The 20139-nt window shown below is 39.7% G+C and overlaps 1 protein-coding gene and 1 long non-coding RNA gene across 2 annotated transcripts in view; both read right to left on the bottom strand.

Annotated features, from left to right (window-relative positions):
* Positions 1-3962, bottom strand: part of LOC138052349 (uncharacterized) — a 183548-nt gene extending 179586 nt beyond the window's left edge. Inside the window, exon 1 of the long non-coding RNA XR_011133046.1 lies at positions 2791-3962. This is a non-coding gene — a long non-coding RNA (uncharacterized lncRNA). The remainder of the gene's footprint in view (positions 1-2790) is intronic.
* A 2632-nt stretch (positions 3963-6594) lies between these two features.
* LOC138050585 (kappa-type opioid receptor-like) lies at positions 6595-10288 on the bottom strand. Its single transcript, XM_068896902.1, has 2 exons — positions 9154-10288; positions 6595-7119 (listed from the first exon to the last, which is right to left on the bottom strand). The coding sequence occupies exons 1-2, from the start codon at positions 10002-10004 to the stop codon at positions 6930-6932; spliced, it is 1041 nt and encodes a 346-aa protein (XP_068753003.1). The 5' UTR covers positions 10005-10288; the 3' UTR covers positions 6595-6929.
* Between the last annotated feature and the right edge of the window lie 9851 nt (positions 10289-20139).

Below are 20139 nucleotides of genomic sequence, written 5' to 3'. Positions count from 1 at the left end.
CAAAGTGTTTACAAGTACTTCACTCAACTTTTCTTCGTTTATACGACTTGTAAATTAATCGAACCAAGAAAACAAGTCGAAATTCGCCAAATAACAACAGCAGAGAAGAGTAATGGCCGCCACACACAAACACTAATTCACAGGATCATTCTTATTTCCAGGGTCCTCTCCCTAATAGAGACCACGTGACAAACACTTGGTTCTCGTATACAAATAAATAAATAAATAAATAAATCACTAATTATCGCCGGTGATGACAAAGCGTGGGGAATCCCACAAAACAATACGAACAGTTTCCAATTGACTTCACAGAACTTTCGCTAATTCAAGGTTTGCAAACAATCACGCCCAGCGATATACTGTGGATTTTTAAATTTAAAAATCACCTTTTTCACAGCCTCGCGATTCCTACCCAATGACGAGTTATTATTTCGTAAATTTATATTGTAAGAAATAGAGTTCAAGGTTGTTACGAACGGGTACAAATACCTGCCTTTGGGAAGGTAAACACCGGGTAACAAGTTGAAATTTGAAACTTGCAACTTCCACGGAGCAAACTGCCAATCAAAACACCAACATTGGCCGTTTATATACTAGAGACACATTTTTTCTGCGTCTGTTAAATTCGTCTAGTATAAAGACGGGCACAAGACGCATTATGCGTCTGGATGAAGTATCTACTTTAGTCCGTCTTCGAGAGACGCACTAAACTCGTTAGTTTGTCCAGAAGAATCATGCGTCTGATGCCCGTCTTTATACTAGGCGAATTTAACAGACGCCGAAAAAATGTTTGCCCGAGTTCGTCCCAGACGAATTATGCGTCTTTACTCTAGACGGATAACATGAGAGACGCATAATTCATCTGGACGGATTATGCGTCTGTAGTATACAAATGGCCATTGCATCACAAAATTGCAAAGTGGCGCGCAAATGATCATCCAGTTACAGTGTAATTGGCCTCTGTGTATTGTTTAAGTCATTAACTTATCCAGACGAAATAAAAATAGTGCTCAAAAGGCAATTTAACTGTGGAATGTTCAACCATGGATGAAGAGAATTAAAAATAAGAGAGGACTGATTTGCAGTATGTCAACCAGTCACTATAACGTTTTTTCATTGATTTGGAGGCAATAAAGGAGTGTTGGGTACTTGTTACGTCTAGGTCGCATGTACAAGGAGTGCTTATTGGTTCTTGCGACATTTCAAAATGGCGTGTAAGTAGCAGAGTCTCATGCAATCTCGTATCCAGAATCCTCGGGCTTTCAGCGGGTGATCGCCCAGAGAAACTCTGGGATAGTAGGCCACTGCGGAAAATACCATAAAACTCTTTGCTTATCGCCCCCCTCCCCCCAAATTTTGAATAAGCATCGTTTTTGTTTTCTCTTGGGACCATTGTAAGTCCCAAGAGAAACTGGAAACAACGCTTATACAAAATTTGGGAGGACAAACAAAGAGTATTATGGTATTTTCCGAAGTGGCCTATGGAGTCCGACTCCATTTTCTCAGAAATCGTGGGTCCCGGTCTTATTGGGCTTGGTTGAGTTTAAACGGAAACGGTAACAGAAAAGAGAAAGCAGTAAACAGTAGAAATGGCGGGTTGAAAGTATTCGAGGAACAAAACTTTTAGCCTTACGCACCATAAAAGAAACTGGATAAATGCTCATTGGCTTGCTGTGAGAGCGAGTTAAGATGAAATTTCTGATGCTTGCGGTAAGTGTATTTTTAGTGTTTCAGCGTGCATTCCATCGTGCAAGCAACACGATCGACAAATTTTTGTGGAAACGACACCAATGTCCTCTTCTACTCCAATTTTATGTTTCCGTAATTCTTAATGACTTCGACAAGACCTTCTTCCACGGATTTCTCCCCAAAGAGACTGATGTAATGTTTTCGTACTGTACTTTTGAAACAGCAACTGTAATGAGTTTTTAGCAGCGTAGGAAAATTCCTGCGCGGTATTAGACATAATTCAAACTCGTCGTTTTATCATTTTTGTAATTTATATGTTTCTAACGTAGAAAAAACAAACAGCAATGAAAGTCCTCCAAATTCTGGGGTTTCGGAATTACTTACCGACTTCCTCTCGGACTTCCATTGTTATGCAAGCGACCAATCAAAGAAAGAGCTTAAAGTGCTACTATGATCAAAAAATCATTTTCTTTTTTTCCTCAGATTTTGAAAGCATGTTCGCTTAAAACGCGACTGGCAAAATTTTGAGCTTTGATTTTTACCCAAAGGCTGTTTATTTTGAATGTAAAGTTTGGATTTCACGGTCCACCATTACTCACGCTCAAAAGTTACCGATTGGACCTCAGAGGGTTGGATCTGGGGAAAATTAACGTCATTGATTCACTAGCTTAAAATCTCAGCGTGTAAACGCAACTTATTATATATGCAAAAGACAAGTTTAAAAATCTGAAAGCCCGAAACTCCCGTGCTGCATATTAATTCAGCCGCGTACACACGCATTGCATTCTTAAACCAGTAAGTCTTTGACGTCATTTTCTCCTCGACCTCTCAAGATTTTAAAGTTAGTAATGGCGGACCAACAAATAACAAAATGCCAGTTAAAATACACAGGTGTCTTTTTAAAATCAGAACTTAAAAGTTGGGTCACTTGGTGTTTAGTTAACATAGTTTTGAAATCCAAAGAAAAAGAAGAATTATTGTTTGGTCGTAGTAGCACTTTAAGCTCCATTATCCCAGAGTCTCTCCGGGCGCTCACCCACTGACCAAAAAGCCCGAGGACTCTGGTTACGAGATTGCGTCTCATGTTGAATATAAACTCACCCTTTCGGAATGTAGCGATACAGAAAAACGAGAGAAACAACAAGAAGAGTGGAAAATCTTCCTGAAAGTAACGTTGGCTTGCTTAACATTGGGATGGCTTGGCTCCATCTTTGTTTATTTCTCGTAAAAGAAGTACATCTCAGTGCGTGCGGTGAAACCAAGTAAGCATCCAAATACGTTCGTCTAATCAAAAAGCAACGTGGAGGTTTGACCTAAACTTGCGCAAGATCATATGACTAATAACATGGCCACTCGGATGGACTGGACCGGGAAAACAAATTTAGGCGCTTGCATAACGGCGATCCTGACAAATTGTCCTCTTTAACTCGTGCTTTATGCGAATGTATAGCAAAACGAGTGTATACAAATGAGTATAGTCCCTTCGTTAGCACAGCCATGAGGATCTGGGAATAGTCTCAAAACCCACTTGAACAAATGACGTCCAAGGGATAACCAACAATAACAAGTCCAATATTCATGGAGAAGAGCCAGGCGAAATTTCTGCACGAATTTTATTGAGATATTTAAATAACGATTTAAAGGAATAAATGGTCATCAAATGCCATGCCCCGAAGCTATCAACTGACAACTGGAACGCCAGGGAAAGTTTAAAGAGAGTTCGAGGAGAGTTCATGCGTGTTTACACTCCTGTATCACTCGTTAACTTGGAAGATCTTACCAACTGATACTCTACTTTAGATGAAGGAGTCTACGTTTATGTCGCATATTGTTCAGAGTGGGCTATGACGAACAAACTCGCGAATAAAACTGGATGCGAGTGGGAACGTAAACATGGATAACATAACATAACATAACATAACATAACCGTTTATTCCTCGATTCAAAAAAAATACTTTGAACAATGAAAAGGAGAAAAAAGAACTTATCCCTTTCTAGTTTGTCTCCTATAGTATTAAAAAACATATTAACATCACTATATAATGTAAAATACAAAATATTTGTTTAACATTCATAAAATCATGTCTCAGTGTGTTCTGTGTGTTCAGTTCAGGTTCTCTGCATCCACGACATCTCCATGCATTAACTTTACTAACGAGAGGGATAACTCGAAAACCGCAAGGTTTATTGGACCCCCTGACTCGACTTCTCAGTGTACGCATATCTCTCTCTCCATACGTTATATCTTATATTTTACAGTATTTATAAAGTGTTGCTATAGTTGTTACGAGGAAAGAATATTTAAAGCTATTTAGCCTTGCTGGCATAGGGTTCAGATTATAACAATGGTCGGCTCTTAAGTGTCGGAATAAAAAAACTTCAACGGGTTGAGAATATTAATCGTCTTATAGCACTGGATTAGCTTGAAAGACAATCTTCGCTGATACAGAGATGGCCAATTAAGGAACTTTAAGCGTTCTTCATACGACATATATTTCGCGAACTCGGTGAACAATACCGATACCACCTCGCGCGCTCGGATGAGCAAATCGAGATTGCTTTCTTCAATACAATATCTACAAATTTACAAATTTTCCTTTTGTACGTAACTGCTTCTAAGTTGCCTCCTCGGGTTTCCCAAACAGTTGGGCAATAATTCATTAGTCAAAAACAAAAGAATCGCTACCATGAAGGAAGTTTGGATATGTGGTCTTAATTAGCATAAAATTCGCCAACTTTGACCCCAAAAACCTTTAAAATGCAGATTCCTTTGAGAAACAACATCAGACACTCGAAAGAGTGTTTCATCAGATATCCAAACACCTCGAAATACTCGGCCTTCGGACTAGTTTCTCAAATTGCTTCACGGTGTTTGGATATCCCATGAAACACTCCTTCTCGTGTTTGATATATTATATTGCAATAATATTGGATACAGATATTTATACGGCCACTGTTATGTAACGATTAGCGCATAGAGGACAGTGACTAGACTTCTCGTCACGTAAAACAATACACTAACTTTCTCTTAAGGAAGACTTGTTTCAGTCAGGGCTAACAATCGTCCAGGGGTTGAATTTGAAAAAAAAAATCAAGGTTTATATGGTATTTACTGTGCCTTTCAAGAGTCCATGGACTCTAAAGTTCTCCTTTAAAGCAACGGATTCCCTTTTTATTTCCGCCAACCGCGTTTGATGCCACAATTAGCGGAACGGTAAAGACAGAAACCGACAAAGTGGATGAAATTCATCTGACCACAATGGTGGGGACGTGATTCCAACACGCTAACTGACGAGAATGAAAATATAACCATTGCTTGGTATTTAAACTTCAAAGTCCGTATGTTATGAGCACGGTTTAGCGCCAATCGGAGTCAGTAACATTGAGCAAAACCCGCTAGGTCTTTAGAAATGTTTTCAAGCTAACAAAAAACAAATTTCACGACAGGGAGTCTGATGACTGGAAACTTCTCCGTTCTAAAGCTACAGGGGGTATTGCGATTCCGGAAAAAAGCCCGGAAAGTTACGGGTCTTTCGAGAAACGGGCTCCAGTTCTCTAAGTTATCACCATTGATATATTACTGAAAGTGAACTTACTGGTTCACCGTAAATTGTAAGGAGATGACTGGAAACATCCTGTGATTAATTAAGACGGATGAGTTAAACTGAGAAAGCTAGACTGTCTCGCCAATTTAACTGAAACCGCATAAAAGAAGCCTGGTCAGAAGTAAGACGCAAACGCAAGGGCAGATACAAAATGTAAACGTAAGGAAATACGCGTGTGAACTACCACAACTCAAACGCAAGCACAAGTATTAACACAAGAAATCAACAATTTTTCGCTCTCTTGCACTTGCAGTTGCGTGTGATCCGTCTGAATGCAAATGCAATAGTAAGCTTGGTAACAATTATAACAGTTCCATGACATCTCGGTTGAAGTTGAAAACAGCCGCCATTTTAAGATATGATTCAGACTCCGGCTGCGTAACTTACCGGCTCCTGGCCTTCTTCCACAGAACGTCGCTTGCTTTAGCTAAGATTGCATTTGCGTTACATTCGTAGAAATAACAATGACCATAACCGAAGAAAGGTAGTTAACTGTGACTGTAGCTTTGTGTTTGTCAGCGAAGAAAGGTGAAAGAAGAGATCGCAGCTTTCGTATTGCGCCGAGTAGAAATCTTGGACTGATTAAAAGGTCACTTACGCAACAAAAAATCAGAGATAAATGTGGAAAGAACATTAATTATCGAAGTTGCTTGGGTGCTTTGAGGGCTGAAGTTAAGCAATTTATTTGACCCGCTCCAGATGATTGATCGATAACGAACGGCTTATAATTGTAGGGGAAAAAATGATCACGATTTTCAAGGACCTAAATTCTCAAACGAAAATAAGATCGTTTCTCTTTGGCAAAGTACGAAACGTGAAGATATCAATGTTGTTCCTTAAGTAGACCATTTCCGAGTTACTGTTTGTCTCGGGCTTCAAGTGAGTTTTAGTGCTCGGCTCTTGTAAGGGAAATGAGTTTGACTTTCATAATAATACGCAACTCATTTCCATTTGAATGGTTCTGCACTAGGACTCGTTTTGAAAGTGATCATGAGGCATGCAGCAACTTGCAAATGGGCTATTTGGCTTCCGTGAACTCTGTCCTATCTATTATAGGCCTGCCGGTTCCCTCCCCATCTCCTCACCCTGGTGGGAAACTACAACTACATCGTTTATACGCTGGGAACCAAAAGGAATGTTTAGTTGTTTCTAACTTAAATGACTTTGTTTAATCTTCTGCTTCCAAAACATCTCCTAAAAGGTTTAATAGTTCGAGCCCAGTTAAAACCATGGATATATTTAAACTTCTTCATCATGACAATTGCGTGAATTGTTTTGGTGTGAGCGAGAATTATTCCATCGCATTTTCTACAAAATACACTCAACCTATTTTTCATCATTACTCAAGTTCTCAAATAAGCACATTTGCCACTCCTCGTCCTAAACAATAAAAAAATAAACCATCATGATATGCCTAGGCTTGTAGGATGGAATATCGTTAAACATTTTCTTGGGCATGTACAAAACTATAATATTAAAAAGTGGCCAACTGCGACAAAAAATATATTTGACGTGACAATGCTTTCTCTCTATCACAATAAAGCTTTAATTAAGTGAATTACAAACACAGAAGAAGTTAATGTAGGCCAGTCATCATTCACTGGCAAAATAGGTCTCGTGGTCCATCAAAATTAATTATTCCCTTGCCTTTTCTGGAGAAGAAAAAACCTCACAAAAAACTTGAAGTGATACTATTTCTTTCTCCTTTGATGATAGAATCCTGGTTGCGTAGTTCATATCCGTGTGGAGACTGAAAGACGTCCCAATGGAAGGCTGCGACTTCCCACAAGGGTCCTTCAGGTAGAGTAGGAACGCTCTTCGAAACCTTAGGAATGAAATAAAAACGAACGACATAGCAGTTTTTAGCGAGATAATGTGAGAATGGTATATGTTTTGGAACTGCATCTATTGGAAACTCAGAGAATTCCGAGTTCCACATGGCATTTGAACCTAAGACCCTTCTGTGATCTAGTAAGATGCTCTAACCACTCTAACAGTGGTTCGTAGGGCATCCGACTAGATCACGGAGGGTCAGGGATTTAAATCTCACCTGAAACTCTGCTTTTTTCCGAGTTTCCAATAAATTCAATTTCAAAACATATATCATAATTGTTTTTAATACAGTTAATAGAAAACAAGATAAAACGAAAGAGCTACCTCATGCGTTTTATACATGAGCGTCTGGCTCGGATACTGAGGGCAACCTCAATCCCACGCTATGACTTTAATAAATTGATTGATTGATTGATTGAATGCACGTTTCAAACAACATTATATAACGTTTAAATCCTTTTTCCGTTAAGTCCCTGTCTGCATGAAAAATCATTTCTTTCTCTCTGCAATCCGAGTGGGTTGAATGAAAGAACGCAACATTAAGAATCATCTTCAAGCTGCACGCCTCCTCACTCAAAAATGCGTCTATAAGCTTCTTAATTACTTTTTATGTCTAAACCAAGTCGCAAAATCAATACATTGGTATCAATTCACAGGTCCGTCTGTTGGTCCTAACTTAACATTTACATTGGAGCAACAACCTCTAGATTTGTACTGTCACTGGATCCGTCTCAAACAGAGTATTCAGGCCTATTCGTCAGATTCCTATAACCTACGGAGTGTTTAAATTCCTTCTAGTTTTCAATATGAGAAAGCAGAAGCCACGTGCACTTCTTAGGCAGACAAAAAAGTCTAGGACAAAAGACGGAAGGAAATGCTGGGATTCGAAACAGCAAAATAACCGCAAATGCAAATCTTCAACCTTTCATTATGCTTGCTGTAATCTTACGTGGAACCTGGGAACTATTCTTTCGGAAGTGATCACGAATGCGAATCGGATACCAAAATTCTCATGATTAACCTGGAAATCTTATAGTGAAGAGGAGGCATACAACTCAGACTAAAGTAACGTCCGAACATTTCGGTTGAATGAATAGTCCAACACGGAATGTTTAACATTTATAACTGCCATTGAGGGAGGTCAGTTTTGACAGGCCCGACCGGTCTATATAAAAATGTCTTTTTCTATTCGACCAGTGTTGTTCCCACTACCTTAGGCTCAAAAAATTGACGTGGATCTTCGTGATTGGGTAGAAACTTATACTAACTCGTGGAGGCTTAAGTTTCGTTTGGGCAATCGGAAACTACTGATCCACTGAGAACATTTCCGAATTTTCAAATCGCAGTTTTTGTTGAAGCGTCCATTTTGAACGTGTGAACGTAGTCAGCTTTCCTCTTGCCCTGGTTGCTCGCTTTTCGGAGGCTTTCAACCTCTGACAGTTATGTAGGGTCGGTTACAGCGCAACTATATAATCACTCGTATAAACTTGGTCGGCACATCTCAGCTCGAATGTAGCGATGTGAATTGTCGCAGCGATATGGTAGAGGTTTCGAACTTACAAGAAACAAGTGCATTTTTTTGCGGTGAGAACGATATTAAGTAGGCGGTTCTGAAGTGCATTATTATGGTCTTGTTCAACCTTTCTTCGTCTTATTAAAGTACTGGAACAACCTTACCAGCGCGAACAAGCAGCAACAGTAACCGCAGCAAAGGATTTTTCGATAAAGTTAACGTAACCCTGAGAAAAGCACGACATAGAGAACAAAGGGGAAGCCTTCAATATCAAGCTTTCGCGCCCTGCGTGACCAGGTGCTGTGAGTTGCATCCCAAACGCCAATTTACTATTGCCGCAAATTGCACGAAAACCCATATCCTGGATAAAAGAGCGAAATTCGCGCCAATATTGCACCCAATTTTTACACGTGCAATTTTCAAAGCTTTGCAAGCAGAGTTCTACGATACAAATCGACTGTTTCAACGCCAGTTTTTCACTAACTGAGGATTCCCTTCCGCTGAAAGTCTTACCTGTGCGTCTTCAACGAGTAGATAATTGGATTTACCATACTGTTTAAATGAGTCAGAAAAAACGCCAAAAAGTGAAGCCACGTCCCATGAATTTTGGCAATGTTGTGCAGAAGCATCGGGAAAACACCCATGCAGAAGAAGGCGAAGCAAGTCAATCCAATTGTCTTGGCGGTCTTCACGTCGCTTTTGACATGTTTCTTTCGTGAACTAAATGGCAAGATACGTTTACTATGGGTGTGCACAGTAAACCAAATGATCCCTCCCAAAATGAGCATTATCGCAAAAGGCACAAGGTATCCTGGTATAATAAAGTGTCGTCCAAATTTCTTCAAATATTGTATTCTGTATACTAACACAGGGGCATCTCCGAGGTCGATAGAGATTCCCAGTGCGAACATACCATACGTGTAGGTCGCCGCGAGAAGCCACACACAGACAACGCTTACTTTAGCCTTGTTTATGGTTTTCCAAGAGTGGTAGCGAAAGCCGTGAACAAGGGCCCCATACCGATCCATTGTGAGTACAGTCAAGTTGAACACTGTCAGATACATGAACAACACGTACCAAGATACAGTCAACCAGGAGATGTAGCGGCCCTTGAGAAAAGACATTTTACAGATATACCACATTATCATAAGGGGCATGTTCGTAATAGCGTTAACAATGTCAATAAAAGCTAAGTTTGCCACCAGAATGTTGGGGACTGTACATAGAGGCTTAAACCGGACGAGTAGGAGACAAATGATGCTATTCCCAACGACAGATCCGATCATAACCACGGTTATCATAGCTACATGAATGGCTGCGTCCCTACCACCACAAAGACTCATTTCGACAACTGTCTCGTTCATTTTGCCTTTCTTTAAATCGGAAATCACACTTCCTGAACCCAAACTGCCAAAGGTTTCAAAGCGCAGAATCGCGAATAAAACGATTGAGCATATATAAGAGTGATCGAAGTCAAAACTCTACTCCTCGTGAAACTGTTATTCCAATAGCAGTAGCCTCATCCAATGGCAATAGTGTTACGACTTGACCACCTGTCCAGCATCATCTTTGGAATATTGCTTTTAAAGCACCAACAGTGATACAATTTCAATCCAACATCCTTGTCTAGAAAGATAGACAACTTGTCAAATGCAAATCCAACCTAAAGAAAGCTAAAAAGACAGAGCTAGGTAAGAAACTCGTCTACAATTAGTAATATTGACACAAGCCCAATGCGATTGTCTGACTGCGAAAAAAGCACCAGAGCAGATGTTGTAGTATTTTAATAAAAAACAACGGATTTTATCATATTTTTTAAGACGCTCTGGCAAGTAATCTTACATTCAACAAAATGGTTGATGCAGATAAAGATTTCAATTAGCGGAATTAATTTCGATAAGACCAATGCGATGCCCGTTCCCACTTTGCTTAAGCCGAAATATAATTATTCTCCTAATCTACGATTGAGATAAAATGGGTCCAAACTTTCAGTTTGCAATCAATGTACCTAAAAGCATAAAATTTGGCCACTGTTCAGTCATTTAAGTGTTCTTAAATATGAAATAAAGGCAATACCATTTGGTTAATAATTGCCAGCTCAGTGGTTGGTTCGCTTCATCGCCTTGAGCCAAATTGATCCTTGGCCGATGAAAAGAACGAGTCAAAACATATACAAATGCAATTGCTAGCGCTATAAGCAATATCGATGCAAATACAAAGAAACCATATGCAACATTTCAAAGATGCTCGAAAATCAACGACTTTAAAATAAGCATTTCACAAGTAGAAAAGCGGCGGGAGTAATTCAGGTAATAAAAACAGCATGAACCATTTTTGTTTCAGCATTGACGTGTATCAAGAACCCTTTCTTTGCATCTTTTATCATCTATATAACGGAAATCAATATAACTACTTTCCCTCACCTCGGCCAATAAAGAATCCAAGTTTAAATGCTTTGAAAAAGACACATCACTTTCCTTGTTTCAGTTTGGGACACCTTTTAGGCATGAAATTTCAGATATCTTCAAATGTTTCGAACTGAACGATTCACAAATTTACTCCTGGTCCTCCTGCTCAGTAGAGAAACGGGTGACATAAGTCACTTCGGTTCTACTATAAACCAAAATAAATGAATGCTGGGCCTTTTCCTTTATCGTACATCCAACCCCTAAAGGGAAAAACTGACTGGGATACTGTTTTTACGTTTAAAACTAGAAGAATATTGTTGTGAGGTCCGATATCACAAAAGGAAATGAAACTGTGTTTGTTTGCAATCGAGAAAGATCTTTCAATAGGGCGCTTTAAATTGGGAAGGTCGGTAGCACTAATATAAAACTTATCTTGATGGCTCAATACCAGATCATGTGTCCTCTAGTGTACTTTGCTATTTCATCACCACGTGAACTTTGATCAACAAAAAGCAGATAAGGTAAAGTGAGATCAGTATTATGCCATCACAATCGCGGAATGGTCAAATGACTTGTGGTTGGACAGTAAAACGTACATGTACCATTCTAAAAGGGAATTTACGCATTAGTCAGATTATTAAATTTTTGCGCTATAGAACTAGAGGCAGTGAAAAACAAATAAAACCCCTGGCTATTTAAACAAACTTCATACAGGTTTTTCAGAAGGAGTCCTCAATATATATAGCTCTCTTTTTTTATTATATAGATATTGATGAAATACCAGGATTTCTCCTTTTACTAAAAAATCATATCTTCACCGCGCGCAGTGAACGTATCATTTTTATCTTTCACATGTGAGGATATCGCTGTCGTCATGGTAACGAACATGATTAGCCAATAATCATTTCGAAAATGAATAAAACAAGTTGTTTTAAATCTAGACATTTCATCAATATATATATATAATAAACAGAACATTACATGGCCGCTTGGGGATACGAATTTTATCTTCTCGTGCTGAAAGTATCTCTCACTCGTTCGCTTCGCTCACTCGTGAGAGATACTTGCAGCACTCGAAGATAAAATTCGTATCCCCGCGCGGCCATGTAATATCCTCTATGTGTACATGAAAACATAAGCCAAAATAACAATTTTTTTTTTCGTTCCGGTCATAGTGTTTCTTATACTACTTCGGTTAGGCCAGTTTTTTTGTGTTCTCTCAACTCTAGTCTCTGACGACTATTTCACTTTCCGACGCGACACTCGGTAACCAAGCCCAAACCTAAAGTGCTTTAAAGGGCAACAAAATCAACTGAATTTCGCTTGGTATTAAAAATTAAGCCTAGATATTTAGGGTTAAATAGGGAAGGTCGGTAGCACTCATATAGATCTCATCTTGAAGATAAAATGTTTGGGGTTAGCCTCAGGGTGTTTACCATTTTTACGACAATATGGAAAGCTATGTTTTATGTTTTTTATCCAAAAAAAAAATTATAATAATAAATGTTTTTTATCCAATGTTTGATACGCAAACTTATAGAAATGTTGCCCTAACTTACCGGTAGGGCAGTAATGTTCGCGATTTTGTTGGCTACCTTACGCCCCGAAGTGTGAAATAACAACGGATGTCACGCAATAACTTCCCTATGCGTAGATAATCGTCCTCCGATTTTTTACTGGGTTGCCAGTATGGCAATCCTAGTCGGAAAATGCTTGTCACTCCCTTGCTAAGTGCTGTCTTTGTGCATAGAGCCTTCTGCCCGGATTTTTTTAGGATCGAGAGGGTAGTGGAAATGCCTATATTTCTCAGGTGGACACAGTAGAATGATTAACTCAACCTGCAATGGCGTCGAAAGTCATGTAACGCGAATGGGTTTTAGTAGATCTTCAAACAAAATATGCCCTTATAGAGCTCAATAATGGAAAGTCAGTTGGATAAACAAGGCAGGCGGTGAAAACAAATACCTAGAATCTTAAAAGCGACGAGTAAATTAATGGACTTCGTCAACAATGCTGAAATCAAAGTGAGCTGTATTTCTAATATTTTGCCAAGTGTCCTGTTATGTAGAACACTAAAACCAAATGGAAAATTCTCTGGTAACTTATGGGTTCGACAAAGACAGAAAACGAATCGAACACCTTAAGTGGATCTGTAATCTCTGTTGTCTGGCTATCGGTATTTATTTGTACTCAAATCTGCACAGTCTTCAGGTAATGAATGGTTGGAAATGTGACAGCCAAGAATTATTTAAAAGAAAGCTTGTCGTCCATTTTGGACTTCGTTATTCAAGGAAAAGGTTCTTTATGGAAACTGTTTGATCCTGAAATTTATGCAATTACGTATGATAATTTGACACGATTTACTTTCTTCTCTTCACGCACGTAATGAAATAAGAAGTAGTTTTGCCTCCAATAGCAAATATGTTGTTGGCCTCAAAAATATTTCGCTGGAAAAGGTGGCCTTTATGAATTCATTATGTTGTGTAATACGCGAGCTTAACTGGATAGTTTTTGTGGCAATGGTAAAGCATTTTCGGCTGTGTTGAAAAGTGGGACGGGGACGCGGGGACAGAAGACTTAGGGACGTGGGGACGTGGGGACTCGGGGACGTATGGACGTGGGAACTCGGGGACGTGGGGACGTGGGGACGTGGAGATTCGGGGACTCGGGAATTCAGAGACTCGAGGACTCTGAGACTCGATGACTCGGGGACTCGGGGATTCGGGGACGTGGCGACGCATTTTTACCATTTGTTTAACTTTTCATCATATTTCACAAAATCCTCGTCTGTTGATCGAAACTGCGTTGTAGCGGCCGGTTTTAAGTTCCTCATTTGTACAATGTGAAAGAAAGGTGTAGTAAATATATATAGAATAGTTTATTACTCGTCTTCATAAAAAGGTGACTTTTATTATACTACTATGAAGTAGTTTTAATTTTTTTTTTAATTTAATTTTACTGGGTTGCCAAACCCAGTCGGAATCTGGGTCTCATTTCGTGGTTTTGTAATTTTAATTTTAATTTTTTAATTTTTTTTTCCGCGTCGGGAAAAGTCTTGCCTGTCACTCCCCTGCTAAGTGGTGTCTTTGTGCATAGATTTTGTCAGGTTTGAGGGGGCTGGGGTAATGCCAAGATTTCCCTGGTGCACACAGGAGAACATTTAATTATTAAACCTGCAATGGCGTCGAAAGTCATTGTCACGCGCGTGGCGTTTTCGTGCATCTTTAAACAAAATATACCCTTATGGAGCTCAAGAATGGAACGTCAATTGAATAAACAACACAGGGGGTAGAAAATTATATCTGGAATCTTAAAAGCGAAGAGTAATGGACTTCGACAGCAATCTATCGCCCACCGAGCCGAAATCACAGTGAGCTGTATTTCTAATATTTTACCGAGTGTGCTGTTAATGTAGAACACTGAAACCAAATGGAAAATTCTCTGGTAACCTATGGGTTCAACAAAGACAGAAAACGAATCGAACACCTTAAGTGGATCTGTGATATTTGTTTGTGTGGTTATTTCAATATTTGTATCCGCGCAGTCTTCAGGTAAAAAAAATAATTGGAAATTTGACAGCCAATAATTATTTCAAGAAAGCTTGTCGTCTGTTTTTTGCTTCATTATTCAAGGAAAAGGTTCTTCATGGAAAGGGTTTGAGCCTGAAATGTATTATGTTGAAATTACGCGTGGTAATCTGAGACGATTGAGTTTCTTGTCTTCACGCACGTAATGAAATAGGAAGGGGTTTTTGCTTCTAACAGCAAATATGTTGTTTGTTTCAAAAACATATTTCGCTGGGAAGGGTGTCCTTTACGAATTCATTATGTTTTGTAATATGCGAGTCTAACTGGATAGTTTTTATGGCAATTAGTAAAGCATTTTCGTGTCAAAATGAGATTGGCGTCTTTCTGTTGTGTTAACTTAATTAAATATAGTCTGCCTCGTGAGGTTTTATTTATCGTCTACCGTAAACTTGATTTCCACTCTCAAAATTACCTCCAGAACCTACTCTTTGTGGAGAATAAGCTTTTAGAATAATGTTCTTGTCTTTTGTGGTGATACTTGACGATTCGGGAACATTTTGTGAAAAAGTTTTAATAACGGGTCACACGCGCAACTTGATCGCCAACTTGAACTTGCCAGATTATGCATAACATCCACTTGGCCTTTGGCCTAACCGTAACTAAATTAAAAAAACCAAAGACGGAAGTTTCTTGGCTAAGAAGTACGTTGTTTCACTCTGAAAACGACGAACGATTAAACATTCTTTCCTGTAGTTTATTCAGTTGACAGAAGGTGATCACGTGCACCTATATGGTTGCCTAGCACGTGATCATTTTTTTCCTTTGACAAAACATCATGACCTTTCGTTTATTCATAAAAGTCAGAGACTGCAGTAATTTTCGATTGTCATTAATATTTCGATGAGAATTCGATTTAGAGTTATATATATAAAGACTGTTATTTTTTTTTTCTTCATCTGTCTTTTGGCTTGTCTTTTTCTGTTAATTCCTGGCTTTTACGGTACTCTTTGAAGCAAACGTAAAGCCAAACAGTGTTTTGACCTGGCATCAGATTAGACTAACAAGAAGAGGAATTATGAAGCGGAAACTACACCTTCAGTCCTTTCTTAGTGTGTGCAATAAACGTTTGCTTAGTGCAACTGAAAGACATGCTGGAAAACGTCCGTCAGAGCAATTTGCAGTTACTTTTTTTGCAGACGATTTATTTAAAGAAGAAACGAGTGAATTTTAATCAAGAGCGTGTTTTGTTATCTTTAAACTGAATTTATTACTAAAGCCTAGAAACCTAAAAGACCTCAAAATGGGACTGGACATTACAAAATAATTAAACGTGTGAACGTGTGAGCCAAAGGGCCTCTACTGGTGCGACATCTAGTTCCGTTAAAAAAAGAAACAAAGCTCGCAGAGAAAAAGGCAGCACGAGAGCTTCAACTTTTGATCTTTATTTTTTTTTTACATGGGAGAAAACAAACTCGTTTTCTATAATCTAGTTTTGTTGACATTATTCAGCTGGTAGCAAAGGCTGTCCCTCAAATGAAAAGAAGTCAACAAAATATGCTGCAACGTCTTCGAAGGTGAAGAAAGTTATTTCACATGACAGTTTGTCACGTTTTGTTGCACTCAAATGAAGTTCATTGCAGAACCTCGCTCACCCACCTTACATTGCGCACCCACAACACTTCAGTCGCCATTTTCAGTGCAACCGAAACTAGAATTTCTGTGACTGTTAAAGTAATCTTTTTCCATTGGACATTAAATGGGCAAAATAATTCTGTTTTCCATGGAAAAATGAGCTATGTTTGTTAGAATTTAATTTTCTATGCTTATTTATCTATGACTTGCTCTTCGCAACATGTTATCGAGTGGAAACGGAAATCTTTGTTCAACCTTCTTTTCTTGGAGTACCGGGTAGACTTTCATATACTGGACCAAAATGGCGGAAGACAAAAGAACCAGTGTTATTCTGATTAGGCCTCGTTGATAAGGTATTGTTATGTTCGCTTTGTTCTTTTGTTTTCTAGAAGTTAATTATTCCGGATACGCATACGAAAGACCAGCCGGAGTACCACTATTATTGACGGTGATTCCTCGAAGACAAGACGGCGTTTAACGGCTAGAATGTCAGAATCAATGTATTATCATTTTGGAAAGCGGAGAAAACATTTCTTAGAATACATTGCAAGGAACCACGAAAAGCGAATGCACCGTCGGATTGATGATTCTGGTTCAACACAGGCGAACATTTTAATAATATTAATGAAAATGCGTTTCGTGGAACTGAGCAAGCTCGCGTGACACATATTTTGATTTTTGATCTTGAAAATGAACAATACAGAGGTCAGCGGGTGCTTCATTTATAGGAAGAAGAAATCTTTGTTGGATTCAACATCCGTTTGAAGATTTGGTAAACTTGAAAACCGAAGAAATTCTAGGAACTTAGAATAAATGCATTTCATCTAAGGCTACAAGTGTGTATTGCGTGAGCGACAAATGAAACCATCTCTGACTACTCTAGGCATAGTTAATAGAGGGGAATGGTTTTGAAGCTCGGCAACATCCCCATTCAAAGGAGCAAACAAAGATGCCAAGATTTAGGTTGAAAATTGCACGACCGAGCGCAATCTTTTGTTTTGCGCTCATACACTATGCATGAATTGCATAAGCAGTGTTTTTATTTCCTCTTGGAAATTATGATGATCCCAAGAGAGACTGGAAAATGCAAAATTTGGAGGGACAAACAAAGAATATTATAGTATTTTTGTTATTGGTTAATTACAAAGTATCGGGCAAGCAACGAATTAAAAAACAAAATTAAACTGTTTCGCCTGTTTTCATGGCCACCTGCTTGGGTATCAAAATATCTTGCATTTTCTCAGGATTATTTTTTGGCTTGGTCCCAAGAGTAATACAACACCAAACCTGTTCTGTCGCACTTTGCAATAATCATCGCAATTTGTAATAAAACTGTCGCACTTTCTAATACCTTTAGAACTTTGTAATAACACTTGTCGCAATTTGTAATAACAAGTTCCCGCACTTTGTAATAAATTGAGCTGTTGCACTTCGTAAAAACAAATTGGCCGTTTTCACACTAGAGACAGATCACGGATCCGTCTACGGATAAAAAATGCTATTTCTGACAGTTGTAGCCTGCGAAATTGGCAGAAATGGATATTTTGACGGCACGGACCAGAGGACTGGGTCCGGTTGTCTGGTGGGGATTATGGGTAATTTGTCGTACAAATAGTGATCCGTTAGGGATTTGAATCAGTCTAGGTTCAGCTTTCTTCGCCTACTTTTTTGTTAAATTTTCCCCTTAGCCTCCATAGGATAGTGGCACTTGCATAGGGTTTGGAGAATACGTTCCCTCATTCCCGAAGGGTTTTGGGTTTTCGTATCCGGCAGGTGCCCAGTGTACTTTTCTTTTAACAAGTTTTTAGGAGGTCAGTACCATTAAGTATGCTTACGTATTGTTATACTAGAGCGGAGTTTTTATGCATATGGTAAGCAAAATAAACCGGCTTGTGGCGCTTGCTGTCCTACATGCCCATGTATCTACACAGTTGTCTTGTGATTGAGTTAGTCGTGTTGTGTCTGATTGGATAGTGGAGTCAAAATTAGACGGATTACCCGTTTAAAATCGATCCATTTTCACACTAAGACGGATTATCCATCTCTAGTGTGAAAACGGCCATTGTCGCACATTATAACAAACTTTCAAATTTCCTTTGAATGGCATGTTCGGTAGAAATTGAATACGACTTAACTACTTGGGAGTAGTGATAGGGTCTGTTGACGCAAAGGGACGTCACGTTGCTAGGGACGGGCCAATCAGCGATCGTTCTGGTGTCACTTGACGTGTCGGAACCTTCGTCCTCACCCTGGAGGTACAGAAAAGACTTATTTGGATGACGTCACGCCATTTCCCACGTGAAAGTAATTTTACTAACATGGGAGAGAAGCGACACAAGGTCCTCCTAACAGGGTCGATGTAAGATATAGAACGTCCTGGCACGGGATTGGTCGAGAAGGGAATGATGTCATGGCTCACCCAAATAAGGAAACAAGGCGGGAAAGGTCCCAGACCCCACTCGGACAAAACAAAACAAGAAGAAAATCAAGCCAACTAAAACAGGTTTAATTCTTGGGTTTCACTTACTTGATCAACAGCCATGTTTTTCAACGAAAACAAAAGAAGACGTTGGCATAATAATAGCTTTCAATTCCTGGTGGATTGGATCGGGACACCAACATGGCCGCTATTTCACTGTTTGGGGACACCAACATGGCGGCCGTGACGTCATGTCAAATCCAAGAATATACAAGAAGAAAAAAGTAAAATGTCACTGTTTACATCATGTACAAGAAAAGCAAGTATCGAATGTTCCTTAGTGGCGTGGCAGGCCGATGAAGGGATCAGAACACAGCCATCCCACTCATCACGCCAAGAAAGAAAAAGGCGATGACCCTCAACTTTAACCCTCGTCGAGATCGCTCGGGCCCGCTAGGAACGAAGTGTCCGCGAAAAACTCGACCGCTTTATTGCAAGATCCCACCAGATTTGGTGGACCCGATCTTGCCACCATCGTTATTATTTCTTCTAGTTGATTTGGTCACGATGCTCGCGACGGTAATGCTAAAAGTCAGGCCGAGCTTTTTTACGGATTTGCTCACGATGTCGTTTGCAGTACCGACGCTTCTGTTACAGATGCTGTTGATGGCGCTTCGCAGCTTTCTGTCTCTGGATGGGTTCAGGTGAGCGAAGGAGAAGGTGGTAAGACGTCGTTTTGGCATTGTTTACGCCTTTCTCGCCGTCGTTTCTTTGGGGCAAGCACCTCGGAACTCGCCCATTTCCACACCTTGAACCTAGCGCGACACGCTTCGAGAGAACTTTCCATTTTGGTTTTCTCACCCGTCAAGCCTTTTGAAGGATGATTCCAGACCTCCGAGGTCTGAGGGGTACGCATGGAGGGGGGGGGGGGGGGATCCCTCTTCAAGACCCCGTGATCCCAAGGATCGTCTCTAGATTGGTCTATGCCGTTAAGATAAAAGGGTGGCCTCACACCCAAAACCTCAATTTTCAAAATGACCAGTCCTTGGGATACCCTGCCGATCGAATTACAAGAGATGATTTTAGATATGAGGGCGAGAAGAAAACATCACAATAGGATGAAACTCACCATGAAAGAACTGGCCTTCTTTGGATTGGTGCAGTGTTCACGATGTGGGTTCTTTCACATCGTTCAAGCACAGTGATTTCTTCTGTCTCCTAGAACACCTCACGATTTGTCAACCCGCCTTCTATGTCCTTGTTCCGGAAAGGAAGTCGCATCTCGAGTGTCCCCTTTGCCATGGACGTTCCTTGGTTCTATGCAGTCGATGTGGTCATTACCACCACACTGACGATCGGATGTGAGTTGTTTTTCTACAACGCCTCTCCATCCGTACGTGGTTGGTCCATGCCATTATACCCTTGACCAACTCACCATGTGGGAGCACTCCCGGAAAGTTTCGATGCTCAAGGCGTCATTTACTCCACTCCACATATGAATGCAAATAAAAAT

The sequence above is a fragment of the Montipora capricornis genome, chromosome 6 (assembly GCF_036669925.1).
Source record: "Montipora capricornis isolate CH-2021 chromosome 6, ASM3666992v2, whole genome shotgun sequence".
In the NCBI taxonomy this organism is placed as follows: Eukaryota; Metazoa; Cnidaria; class Anthozoa; order Scleractinia; family Acroporidae; genus Montipora; species Montipora capricornis.
Note: the sequence above shows the minus strand (reverse complement) of the source record. Positions and strands in the feature narration are given on the sequence as shown.